The sequence below is a fragment of the Anas platyrhynchos genome, chromosome 4 (genome assembly GCF_047663525.1).
Source record: "Anas platyrhynchos isolate ZD024472 breed Pekin duck chromosome 4, IASCAAS_PekinDuck_T2T, whole genome shotgun sequence".
In the NCBI taxonomy this organism is placed as follows: Eukaryota; Metazoa; Chordata; class Aves; order Anseriformes; family Anatidae; genus Anas; species Anas platyrhynchos.
The window spans coordinates 61,876,757-61,891,319 of record NC_092590.1 but is presented as its reverse complement, the minus strand read 5'-3'; the positions used below and the strand labels follow the sequence as shown (position 1 = coordinate 61,891,319).

General features: G+C 35.2%; 1 protein-coding gene across 1 annotated transcript in view; it reads right to left on the bottom strand.

Moving 5' to 3' along the window:
- ADGRA3 (adhesion G protein-coupled receptor A3) overlaps window positions 1–14,563 on the bottom strand; it is a 53,003-nt gene that overhangs the window by 16,280 nt on the left and 22,160 nt on the right. The window contains exons 4-9 of the mRNA XM_027457314.3: window positions 13,393–13,464; window positions 12,403–12,474; window positions 10,996–11,156; window positions 9,471–9,684; window positions 8,457–8,621; window positions 1,730–1,931 (exon numbers count right to left, since the gene is read on the bottom strand). Coding sequence (XP_027313115.1) covers window positions 1,730–1,931; window positions 8,457–8,621; window positions 9,471–9,684; window positions 10,996–11,156; window positions 12,403–12,474; window positions 13,393–13,464 — 886 coding nt within the window. The remainder of the gene's footprint in view (window positions 1–1,729; window positions 1,932–8,456; window positions 8,622–9,470; window positions 9,685–10,995; window positions 11,157–12,402; window positions 12,475–13,392; window positions 13,465–14,563) is intronic.

The window sequence follows — 14,563 nt, the reverse complement described above, 5'->3', positions numbered from 1 at the left end:
CAGACCTACTACACGTAAAGAGAGGAAAGCTCTAATGAGTAGAAAATAACCCCCAAAAAATCAAAACATGCCACTTCTCTCTTTAAAGAAAAAAAGTGGAAAGCTTTATTTCAACCTGTTCCCATATTTTTAAGAAGGATCAAATGCATTTTAAATTTCCTAACACGAAATTGGCAATGTTCTTTTACAACCTGAAAAACATTGGCTAACAAAACAGCTACAACAGGTTGAAATCATCCAGGCTCCTGAGCAATTGCAGCCATAAATTGATGCTGCAGCATGTAGTCAGTAGTGCCGGGCTGTTACAGGCCCTGCTGGAAAACGTGAATTCTCAAGTGAGGAAAAATGCAACCCAGATACATCAAAGGTTTTAATAAGCAAATACTTGACCTTACTGTGTCCCACAATGGGACAATAATGGGATCCCCGGCATCACCTCTCACCTATTAACCACTTATTGAGCACTCCCCCCCCTTTAACCCTCAGCCACAGCATACACCTCCCGTGCTAGGAATGTAAGGGAGCGCTACACACAGTTATGTCAACCCAAGTTCAACCTGGGCCACAACAGGCAGTTTTCTCCCTTTCTCTCCCTCCCATTCATCTTACACAAGTGTTCACTGATCCCCAGGGAACCAGAGAGGAAAGGTAAATGCTAGTAAGTTGGTGCTGTTAAGTATACAGAGGGAGCAAGTCAGCAGCTACCAATCTACACAATATGCAGTTCAATGCTTTTACTTCAGGCTAGATTTAGTCCAAGCCTCTGGACATGAAGCACTCAACCATACACGTAAGTCAAAGACATCCAGAGAACACATACTGGTTTAGATCTCAACTCCTATATAGAGGGTGTGGTGCTTCTGATGCACAGTTTTCTCTAAAGGAATATGAGCTCACACAAGGAAATGTTGTGAATTGATGAAATGTGGTAATCCCTCCCTGAGGTCAGACAAGAGCTATTGGTAGCAGACAATGGCCTGTGCTACCAATATCATCAACTCAAGAGGTAGAGTTGTATTACAAATAACTAAATTTCTCAGACCTCCCTATTCCCCTCTGTTGCACAGGTGCTACTGATCTGACACTAGTCACTGTGTTGATGTTCTCTAGTACCTATACACACAGGGTTTACATACACTGTTTTGCAGTGATGTACCAAAAGCACGCATTAGCTAGAGATAAGCCTCGTAAGAAGTTTGAGCAGAAAAATATTGTTTCAAAGCTACACTACTTTTTTTTTTAGTAAATACAATCAGATTATAGAGGCCTAGGCAATAATTGCTACTTTTACTCGTAAACTCTCATTAACCACAAAAAACTATTACAGGCTTACTGCAACAGAGGCTGAGCAGCATTTGCCCACTCTATGATTATTATAATGAAAATAGCTGTTCTGTTACAAATTGAACCTGCCTTGTTTCCTTACAGAACATCGGCAGAATAGGGCATCCAGCTGACAAATATATTCAAGACATGTACCATTCAGCCTCTCTAAGCTTTACACAAGCACACTAAGGAATAGAATTTCCTCATGCTCTCAAACTTGGGGCATCCAAAATAGATCAAGCTCTTAACATAAACCTATGAGTTCTTGCATACTCAGAGTCATTCTTTTTTCATAATTCAATCAAGACCCACCAGTTTTACCTATGTAAAAGAAATGGAAAAATAGGGTTCTGAGTTTTTGTTTTCATTAAAGAATTTGATTTCATAGATACAAACAAATTACCTGATTGAACATATAAAGAACTCGAGTCACATCGTTTGCATATTGGCACCTAGAATAGTCCTCCTCTGCCCAGTATCCTCCCCTGTCACATCTGCGCCAAGCTCTTCTCTCATCTTGTGAGTTGCCAGGATATATCCCACTGCCAGCAGAATAACGTGTACACAGCAGGTAGGCTGTGATGCCTGCCAATGTTCTAGGCCACCTGGGGAGTCAGAAGCAAAAACCAAAAAAAAAAAAAGACAAATTTACATGACAAGTAAATAAAAGGATTAAGCACTACAACATGAAATAAAGAGACACTCAAAACTAAGCATCTCTAAACTATTTAAAGGGCCACCTTGGCTCGCCTTCAGTCCTTTCAAGCTGTTCGTATTTGAGAGCACTATTAACAAAATGAGTACTAATGCCTGCAAGCTTTTCCTCATTCTTTCATAAGGTTGCAGGTGGAGTGAAAAAGGTGCTCATACAATTGCTAGAAACAGTTTACAGATTTTCTTCTAAAAGAAAACAAGCCTATTTCATGAAAAAAAATGTATTAAAGCTATATAAATACTTGTTAAAAATAACAGTAGCAAGCGCTGAAATTTTCTACTTGTCCTGTTCACATGCATCACTAACTTCATCAGTGACTTCATTCATATTAACACTAAACTGCAGAAAACAAACCAATTCTGAAACAGTGGTAGTGGTACTACCACTGACTGATTTTGCAACCAAACATATACCAAATAGAAATTAACATGAGAGGGAAATGTTGATTAAATAGGAAGGGATTACTTTAACTAAAGTGACAGAGAACTAAGATTAAGGAAACCAGAATATTCTCCATTTTCTCTTCTGTAATTTTACTGTATATCTATAGATTCATATACGCAGATAAAAATGAGTAAGAATAAACACAAAGTTAAATTGCAATACACATTCAAAACCTAAGAACTGTTTCAAAAGAGATATAAGAATATAAAGAAACAACAATTGAATTAAGCTGCAACACTGAGAAAGGCAAGGACAAGAAATGCCAGCCAGTCTGCCATGCTTCCTGCCCTCTCCCCAGTAAGATATGAATAAAATATTGCTTACATTCAGAACACTAATGCTTAAAATTGAAAGCAAAACCACATATACCTACAATACAAAAAGCCAAATATCTCAAATCTCACAAGCTAACATATAAGGTACAACTAAAACCAACAGCAAAAGAAAGCTTCATTCCATCACCCCAGGCTTTCTGTACCATAATCAAGTCAAGCCAAAGCAAGCTCTTTGAAGAGCCTGAAGAACCAACACACTTCTCAGTCTTAAGAATTTCTATTATCTTTACACAGAGCAGTTGTATCCAAAAACTAGAAAAAAAAAGTTATTTTTAATTCATATCTCTGGACTGTATGTCAGTAAATGGCCAATTAATCACTGCTATTATCTAAATTAACATATTTGCAGAACAAATTACCTAAATTTGAAAAAATACAAATTTCTGCATTTGAAGGAGACTGGAGTAAATACCTTAAAAAACGTTCCACTTCAGGGAAGTAAAATGTAAGTAATATTAACAAAACATAGAAGTTGAGTTCTAGTATCACAGTACTCTGTGATAAACAACAATTCCAGGGAATGGTTTATGATCAAATTGTCTTACATGATACAAGACATTAACCATCTCCAGTATCCTGAAAGTCCTCTCTATCTCAAATTCCTGTGAATTTCTAGTCAACTCCAAGCACCTTCAGCAGCAGAAGAAAAGCATTGCAGGCATTTTGGCAGAGATTACTTCGGTTTGGTCAAAACAAGCAACTCACAAAATGATAGCTTAAAATGACAGAATCCTTAAAATGCATGAGTCATGGCATCACCATAAAAATCAAAAGTCAATAAGGAATCTAATGGAAAAGATTAGACAATATAATTACAATAAACCAAAAGACAAAATACAGGCTTAGATTTTTGTGCATTTCTAACAGCTTGGCATTACCAATCAATTTGCCATACTGCAGTGACATAATTGAGATAAGATATGGAGACTTCATATGACCATCACCATAATATCTGAGTACTAGATGAGAAGAAAGGTGATTATTTGGGTCTTGTAGTATAGCTTCATTCAGCCTAGTACACATGCCTCAAGGGCCACTTCAAGAAATTAATAAAAGGGTCATTATTCAACCTATATCAGGAAGGAAAACTTACACCAGAATTAATGGCAATAGAGGGTGTTAAAAAGAAGATGAAAAAAAAGCAGAGATTGAAAATGCCAGCAATTATGTACTGGTATTTTATATAATGTAAACAATTTCAAAGATTAGGTATAGATTCTGTAATTATTTATCGTATCTCCTGTAGAGAGGAAAAGCCAGCAGAAAGGACAAAACCTTTCTTATGAAAATCACAGCAGCCTCTGTTAAGTGCTGCAATCCTAGTTGCAAACTTAGAGCAACATTATGTGCATCCTTGTAAGCTAACAGAAGTAATGGTGCTGGATCATGTCTGAACAACTGATCGTGGACAGAGCAAGTTACAGATCTGCTGGGAAGTGAGGAAGGGAGTACAACATATACTATACATGATAAATATTTCCAAATCACTGAAATTCCTGCATGGGAAAATCAAAACAGCCCAATCTGTGTGGATTTGGGGAAAAACAACTAAAAAGTTGAGTTATTTCTAAGCTCCTACTTCTTATGGATACAAAAAGCCTTCAGAGGATGAAGTAAATAGAAAACAAGCAGCTAAAAGACAACTGAAGAATCAGTTAACAGATACTGGACGACGTGCAGGCCCACGAACACTTTGGGGAATACATCCAAAACACAGCTTCCAGGAAGCAAAGATTCAGGTTTCCAGAAATACTGACATCGAAATTTCAAAATGCTATTTCCTTGACAAAACCAATTTATTTTATTTATTTATTTTTTTTAAGATTAGGTTTCTACATCAATGCCAGCACTTTTAAAGGTATATCTATGTCTCTTTACACACAATTCTCTAAAAGCTGTATTTTTCCAAAGGCTTTTAAGTTGAAGTGTGGCTGCCTCAGTTTTGACTGAATATGCTGCATTACAGACTGAGCGCCGCGTGGTGTTATACTAACTTGAACTCTGCGGTCCTACCAGATGTTGTATGACATGACCTCCAAGAAGATCAGGAAAATATTTTAATCGAAAAATGGCATGTTCAATTCCTTTGCTCACTACTCAGAACATTAGGAAAAAAAAAAAAAGAAAAAAGTGAAACAGCAGGATTCAACTAAAAAGCATTTTTTTTTCCAGCAATAGTTTTAATTATTACATTTAAATATTGCATTTCTAAGCAAGTATCATTGGTAAGCTATATATAGCTTCTGGAACTTCCGCAGCTGTTAAATGGGAAGAATGAGTTTCACTGTAACACTAATTCCTTAATTCAACAAAGATTAGATGATCACAAGATGGTTTGTCTCTTTTCTCTTTGTACATCTCTATACTTCCCTTATTTTTTTATGCATCTCTTTCCTTTTTGTCACGATTCCTTTATTCCTACTACATTGGCTTTTCATTCATCTCCCTACAGAGCATTTTATCGTCTTTTACCACAATCTTCTCAAAAGAAGACTGGCAACATCAGACAGTCATATAGCCACTACTACTTTTCTAGCAAATTTAATCATTTACAGAAACAATTTGCTAATAAAGCTCATACATTATGTATCTAATGATTTAGAAAGCTTTCCACTTAAATGGCCTACTGTTTATATCCAGTTTAAACTCCCAAGCTTCCTGCCATAACTTCCCATATGCAAAACCAATAGAAATAAACACAGTCACTAAAAGCACCTGGGGAACTCAAGTCCCTTGCCCTTTTCCCTCTCCTGGTCCCAGTACTCCATGTGCAGGTGTAAGTTTCTCTGTAGCCCAGCAGTGAATCAGATAGGGGAACTGACTCCAGCTGTAGCTACGCTTCCCTAGTTCCCCATTTTTCCTTAGTGAATGTTAATCTTAACTGTTCTCAGCCATGAACTGTTTCCCTCCCCAGTACGTGCATGAGATGAGGTACTCTGCTCTTCCCTGAAGCAGGGTTCAAAAGGTGAACAGCGATATGAAATTCTCATCATGGAACAAAGGCTGTGTAACTTTGGCTGCATTCTTCATTTCTTGGGAGCCTAAGCTTGAATGTCTTCCACACTTTAACCGATGCTAGCAGAAGTGAACATTTGGACTGTATTAACTCTTACTTCATCACTGTTTATAATTATGTGCTCAAAATCTATCATATATACATGAGTAGACAGCTGTGGGGAAAAATAGGATTCATTTATATTTATACACTGTAATTTAAATTTCAGAAAGAAAGAGCAAGACCATGAGGTTATAGAAGCATTCTTTCTTTCATGCTTATTTTTAATGCTGTTTTGAAAACATTTCTTTGAACAATAACTTTTAGTAATAATGGGTTTTGATACCATAATTTCATTAGCTTACAAGTAGTCGAATATTTTTTATTATTATATCTAATAATTTTCTAAATTCAACATAACAATTACATTTTTAAGATTAATTTAACCTTGTAACAGTTTTCAAAAGGATAATTCTTACATTTATGACAATTCTATCAACTACCAGCCTATCAGCTACCAGCAGAAAGTTATGCCAAACAACACTTGAAGGATTTACCGAAGCAGAAGCAATAGGTTATATTTTAACATACAAATTATATTTTCTATTCATTCATGGATTGTAATGTATTCTGGGATGTCTGCTAAGACTTAAAAGAATACGTATATTAAAAAACACAACAAAAACGATTCCCATGATGGAGACAGCTTTTAGCTAATCCTTATGAACTCATGCTAAACCATCATTACTGCACCAACTAAAGACGAACATTCTCCGTCACGACACTTCACTCTCCCATCTTTGAAAGGATAAAAATCTAGCTGCCAATTCTGAAGCAGCTTTTCAGCTAAAATGACTAGCCAGTTCCAACTAAAAAACTATAAAATCAAATTCACCTAGGATCATTTACAGCCATCTGCTCAGAACCATTTTCTCACTAGTCAAAGCCGTATTTCCATATGGTCTCAAAGGTGAAAAATTACTCTTTATTATTACTCTACCTAAACTACAAATGGAAGACTGTTATAGTGAACTCAGACACAGTGAAGCTTTTGATAAGCTGAACATTCCCTGAAATCTTATTTCTTTCCCTTATTTCTTTCCACTGAATTCCAGAGGGGGTAAATCCTATTACACTCAACAGTCATTGAACTGCACAGGTTAATTTAATGGAAAACACTTTGAAAAAAGCCTTTACCATCTGTTTTCACCTCTAATGGCAAATCAAAGAAGAACAATTCACGCTTGCATCATAAAAAAAGCGTAAGTGATTTAAATAGATGTGTATGTTCTTTGATGAATACAGCATGCATCTGTTTGACTTTCTTCACCTTTTATCTTGAGCAGGAAGTTCTCATTTGCTAATGTAGCGCTCATCCCTGCAGTAGGAACCACTACAGTGTAAAAGGAAGATATTCACACTGTTTCCTACATAAATAATTCATTATAACGTGAAAGTGAAACTCTTCAGTAATTCCAAATTGCCTCTGTGCAGCAAGTTGACCTTAATGTTTCTTCCCTACTAACAGTTCCCTAGTACCCAGATGGCCACTACCTTTCTCCTCAAAAATGTCCAGCTGATGAACAAGAAGATGAACTCAACACAAATGTTCTCAGCTGGGGCTTTACCTGAATTTTTGCTAGAACTGGAGAAGGCCTTTTGTACTTGAAAGCATGTCTTCTCTCCCCCCATAAACTACGTCTCAGCAACATGCTTTAACTTGCTTTTAATTTCTTAAAATGTTAATGGTCTTAGATTATTTCTACATAAAGACAACTTTAAAGAGCCCTAATGTACACAGGGAAAGGAAGAAAGTTTATTAATGTAAACAGATCGACATAGCCAAGCAGCATAAAGGAACATAAATGAAAAGCAGTTATCACATTAAGAAACCCTACAACCTGTAGTGAAAATATGCGCTATGACATACACTAATTCTCAGCAGGAGCTACTGTAGGGAGGTACAACAGAGAGTATTATAAAGGGAATTACCTTACATACAGAGAATCTATACAGAAGCTATCTGTTACAGCTGGCACCTCCAGGAGTAACGTGTTGTTAGAGTGACCAGCAGCAGAAAGATCAGAAAAGGGAAAACAGGTGAAGAGGTAAGAACAAAAAGACAACATAATCTGCAATATCCAACACAATGGAATATCAGAACTAGCACTACAGTCCCAACAATCATAAAAAGGAAGCAACATTTATAATATTCACTTGAATATTCAGGGAAAAAAAAAAACACAAGACTGTTTCTTATACAGTTATTTTGTCGTATGAAAGCAGGAAAAGTTTTTAAAAACCAGAATGACAACCTGGTGGAAAACCCAATCCACCAGTATGCATTCTAACTCTAACTTACAGCTCATTTTAAAAGTTTTAATCTATTCTAATAATTTAAATTGTATATATCATGATATCATAGTTTAATTTCCATCTATTACAAAGATGTGAGTTTACAAGTTCAAAAGTTAAGTATTCCAGTTGTGTGCATTTCTTTCAATACATGCTAACCATGAACAGCTAAAAATTTATCACTTACAAATGAACATCCATTTAATTTAGGTGCCTTTAAAGCAATAATGTTTGAGTTAAAAACAAAGTAAACAGACTTTTTCTGAGAAAAAGTGATGTTACCAACCTGAAATCTCCTTTATTGTTCACAACCCTCTCTGGAGGGCAGTATTGTGCAGAGCTTTCTAATACCACAATGTCTACTGTCCTCGTATTATTCCCACGTCTGGTTTGTACGTGGCAACCCCAGTTTCCTGTGGAGCCAGCCTGAATGTTTGAGATTGTCAGTGCACTGGGAAGACAAAATAAACAAACAAAAACCCCAGCCTTGCAACAAGATTCCCATAAAGTTTTACCAAAAGGATTAATCAAGTACAGAAAGACAGTGGAAGAAACAACCAGTTACACAGAACTGTGAGTAATCTTGTAAGATCACAGCTATTTATAAGTGCACTATGATTAACAAAAATGTTTTCTATTCTTCTAGCTCTCAATTACGACAAGGCAGTGAAGAAAGAAAACGGCCATTAGAAAAAGTTCCTTGACTTTTGAAAGAAGAGATGAGAAGACAATTCCATTAATTATTACCACTGTTCTTAAAACAAATTTTTAATAGTTGTTGCAGAAATGCCAAACTAAAATAATATTCCAAATACATAACTTGTGATAAAGTTAACACCCTTATTTACTAATACAATTACTTAATATATAATCACTTTGTAGACAGTGAAAAATCAAAAATCTGTTGTAGGTGGAATAAATGATACAGATCTGATGGAGAACTTCCATATTACCAGTTGTGGTGTAGTCCAAAGGAAGAAGGAACAATTCATGAGTTCACTTAAAAACCCCATTCTTGCCATCTTAGGATGGTAAAATTACAAGTGCATCGTACCACGAAGCTGTCTTATGTGAAATGCAATGTTAAATCCGTGTGTGTGTATACACATGTCAGCTACGCGATCTCTAGAGCTCCCTCCTAAATAGTTAGAAATATCATACATGATATCTTAAATTACCTGATTTAACTGTTACTATGTCCCTGCAAGGACGTTTCTCTCTACGTACCCAGCAAGAAACTGCTGGGGGGCTGAGGGGTAGATGGGAGGTGGGAGAATACACTTTCTCCATAGTGATTTACCTTGCAATCAGTGAGCAGTTATGAATCATGTTTTTTTCAACAAAAATACCCTGGGATTCATCAGTTTCCACTATCTTTCCGTCTTGGTACCACAAGACTTGCATGTCTTGATCAATATACGAAGCCATACATTGGAAGGGTAGACTATCTCCTTCAAAAACAACCTGGCGGTGAGATGGAGTCATATAGAAAGATGGTAACTCAAGAGGAGGCTCTAGAAATTCAAGAAATAAAAGCATAATTAATACCAGAAATATGTTTTATAAGCATTCTTCAGAAAACGAGACAAATTCATTAACTGTATATCAATTATTGATTCAATCGCACTGTAAGCTACAATTTGCAAAATTTATATGCAAAGAGCCACATCTGATGCATCAGAAATTCAAACTATATCCTTTTTCAAAAAAAAAAAAAAAAGTATTCCTTTAATGTAGTACATTCCCAAAGTCATTTGCTATCCTACATCCACGTGAATGAATATAAATCTGAAAGAAGAATATCCCTGTGCATTTTATTTCTTTAATTTCTTTAAAATTTTTCAACACTAATATTTGAAAATCATATATATAATACTATGCTTATGAAGTCGATATTCCTCTTCTCAGGATATCCTCTTCCACTGGCAGAGCACAACTGATGCTTATGCCATGCGCTTCTCTAGCAGAAGTCTGACAAAGAAAAGCAAGCCACTTCTATAAACACCTCAGTTATTCTGAAACACTATTGGCAAGCATACTGTAATTTATAGGTAATACAATGTTTTTTTTCCTTCTTTCCTAAAGCCATAGGACATACCCTGAAAGGCTATTTGAGGCAGATCTACCGTTAGGCACAGAAGACTGCCAAGCATTTCCTGAACCCGTCAAAAAATAATCTGAGTAGTTCAGTGTGCATTCTAGTCCTTCTCTAGTAAGAGAAAGCTCTAAGAACAACCTAGTGTAGTGGTATTCCCCCTTCTTCTTAAATAAAGCTACTTTCTCACAAGTTTTTCTTGTATGTATCAATCACATAACCAACCAGAAAATTATTACACTGACTCTCCCTACCCCAATTTTACTTATTTGCATTGGAAACTAAACAACAACAAAATTTAAAAAAATATATAAAATACCATAAAATAAAATCAGTGATAAGATGAAGACCTTTTTAACTTCAGACTTTGGCTTGGAATTATTTGTGTGTATGAGAAGCCAGATAACTAGACTGGGGAAAAAATAATAACAGTTTCTGATTCCTCTCATGAAGTTTAGGTAAAAATCACTTAAAACAAGTATTAGAAGGAAAAGGCATCACCACTCATCCTTAATTTCTGCGGACTAATATCTGTAATCAAAAACTTATTTCCAAAAAGCAAACAACACTGGACAAGGAATAAAACCAAGTCTTTAAAAACAAATCACTCTTACCACATTCCATACAAGTGCTTTATTTCAAGAAAATAAAACTAAAAAAGCCTGTTCAATAATTTTAACACAATAGCAAATGCATTAGAAAATAAGTGTCAGTTGTCAGAAGTGCTTACCGCAGGTCAGAAGCTCCTGCTTAACACCCGTCACCGTCTGTGACTGCAGTGATTTGGGATAGGCACATTTAGTTTCACGTACAGTTATATTTCTTTCCTTTAGCCACTGATGCATCCAGAGTATGTTACAATCACAAAGAAGATAATCAGTCTGAAATTCTCTGCAATGCAAAACGAGTATTCACAATGATGAAATGAGACACTTGGAGGTCTGAAAGCTTTACAGAACAGCTGCAGATGCCTCTCGCAGGCACAGACACACTGTCAACAGATGACCAAACCCCACAACACAGCCGCCTGGCCTACTACCACATATTGGAAGGTACTCTAATAACCCTGCAAGCTCTGGTGTCACGTCAAAAGCAAACAATCCTCAAGAAATGTAATCCTCTCAGTAAATACAGATAACATCTAATATTTGTGTATGAAATAATTTCTAGTAATTTTTAAATAATGTGCCTGAATATGCATCACCACGACTTAAGAGCACGCTTCATCGACAAAAGGCTTATTTAGCAATCAAATGCTTTAACATTAAAATCAACAAAAATATAAAAAGCATCCTCTCATTTATTTCTGTTACGAGAGCCACCACTCACAATTTTAACGATAGTTTTATTCTGCTTTATATGCAAATCACATAAGGCTTACCATTGATTCATAAAATCTCTGTAGAGCTTAATACTTTCTACTAAAACAATACACCAAATCCCCCATAGGTGTCTGTTGTACTCAAAGTAAAAAACAATTAGTCTGTTTAGAAATAGTTAAAATGGATCAAAACGGATCATTGTGCCTACACACTGTTTTATCCTCTATTAAAAACAATTTATTTCTATTTTTGCAAATGTCTTGAGGATAGCACATCATAGGCTGAACACTTCAAACACTAAACCAACATTCTTGTGAAACTCCATTTGGTCTTTGTTCACAGGCATTTCTCCAGATATAGGTTTTAAATAAATATATGATCCTATTTAATATGAAGTATCTATGTATGAATCATACATATGGAGTAAAACTTCGCAAGTCCAGAAGCTGCTATAGCATTATTCTCGCAGAGCTTTGTAACACATTGAACATTTTGAAGGTTTTTCTATAAACACAGAGTATCGTGTGTTTATATTGTATGTTTGCATGCACATTTCCTATACACTTAATTCAGGCTTTAAAAAATGCTATTATGATATTTAAAAGTCAAATAGAAACTGAAGTATTAGCAAGTGAAAGCACTCACATTAATGTAAAAATCTCAATCAAAATCTGGAAAAAACTGTGGAAGTTTTGGATTTAACTATTTTTGTTTCACACAAAAGGCCATTCCAAGAAAACACTGAAGCATGTTTTAATAATGTAATTGTTTTTTAAAACACAAATGATCATTTTAAAATTAGATGCAATACTTACAGAGACTTTAGTGAACCAAGATGATCAAATGTTCCCTGTGTAAGTGTAGAAAACAGATTTCCAGAAAGATTTCTGAGAAATAAAAGTAAAAATGATTTCAATTCATGCTCGAGAGATTAATGTGAAACTTACTTACAAAGAAGATCCCTCTTCAACACAGCATTATTTTTTAAAACCTTTAAGTAACTATTATGGCACGCTGCCATAGTTCATAAGACTAAGAATTGTATCAAGTTCAAAAGCATAGCAAAAATCCCCAGATAAACTGTTCCCCAATACTTCTTAGCTGAGGAATTTTTAAGATCGGGTACAAGGTTTAGTAGCATATACTTTATTATAAACAATTAGCATGTATTCAGTATACACTTCCAGAATTTTTAAAATAACTTCATTGTTTTCACTGAATTGATGTTACTAACATGCTGTAAAAAAAAAAATAAAAAATTTATATAGTAAAACTTCAGTGGTACTTCAAAAACATCCCTTTTTTTTTCCCCCCACAGACAGTGAAACTTTGTAAGAAACAAATAGCTAAGACAAAGAAACATTCTGTAATCTTAAATGTTATTTTATTAAAATAAATAAAGAATATTTACAAAATATGCAAAAAAGGCAGCAAAACACAACTATACTGATGCTAGGGTAAGAAAGCAGGGTTGTGTAAGCCTGACATACATTTCTACAGAAAATATTTTGTACGATCTGCTACTCTTTTTCCCCCAGTATAAGGAACTGGAGAAGTAAAAAAAAGTTCCTTTACTTTTCCAGTCAAGAAACTGGAAAACAGTTGCAAAGTAGACTACATAGTAGTATCCACTGGTTGTCTCCTGCCCTGCCCATTTCTTTTTATCTTAAGCTTGCTACTGACCACAAACGGGGCATGTCTTTCATGCACACACTTAAAACAAACTAGTCCCTTTAAAACACAGAATGTTAACTTACATGAGAAAAACACTTAAGTGAAATAATACACAAAGAAATTATACTTACAGTCTAATAAGATTTACGAGTCCTCTAAATATGTCTGCATTCAGGCAGCCTATTCTGTTATTAGTTAGGTCTCTATCAATAGGAAAAAAGCAAAAATCAGAATAAACTATTTCATTTCAAAATGACATACAAGTCTGCAAACTGAAGTATTTCAACTAAGAGTCATGAGTAATGGAACGTACCATATATACATTTAGTCTTTTTCAGCAAAAATCGAAATGTATTGTTCTATGGATGTATGCACACACACTCCTTACCCCATTTCTAACTCAATAATGGTTTGCCTATATACAGTAAAATAAGCCTAACCTTTAACATAAGTCCCCTCAGAACAGGCTTGGCTTATATCACTACGAAGCATATTTTTGCATTTGTGTGGTATATTCATGTGCTACTTCACTGATTTTTTTTTAGCCTGCCAAAGATATCTACACCAGTTTATTTACTGTATACAGGTATGAACATTTCAATGTTTATATTAATACATAAGCATTACATAATTTACGAGGTAAATCTTAGACTTAATAAGACATAAAAATTAAGCCTGCAAGTTCCAGAATTGGCCCTTCAGCTTTATTTTTGAGGTTCTTGAAAGTGCAATTAGCAACAAAATCTTCTTTTCACTGAGCCAGATCATCTGAACAGTAACAAACATAAACACAATGAAAATTTAAGAGCAAAAGTTTCACACTGAGCAAAGGCCTGTGAAAAATAGAATTACTAGGATTTCCATGACTTAAAAGCCGTCCCAGATATTTTGAAAAACAGAGTTAAAAAAAAAAAGCTGTCACACCAATATCCTGTTTTTCAAGTTTCATCTAATACAGGATTTTTACAGCCAAGGTATAGATCCCTGAAAAATGCGTTAATGGAAATGTTGGCACAGCCTTCAGTAAAGCGGCATTAACAGCATAGTAACTTCAGCATAATATTAATAGCAAGGGACTTTGTGTTCCACTATGACCCATAGAAAAAAAAAATCACAGGGAGTTTAACATTTAATAAAGCAACACTTGATGGCATCAAAGCTCTGAGTGAACAACCCAGTGTTGTCTCAAGTCACTGAAATACTAAAAGAAAGGAATAATACAAGAGAGACTGCCAGTAAGATCAAGTGAGACTGCCAAGCCATGGGCAGTAGATGTTCTTCAGTCTGAAGACTGAAGCAGCA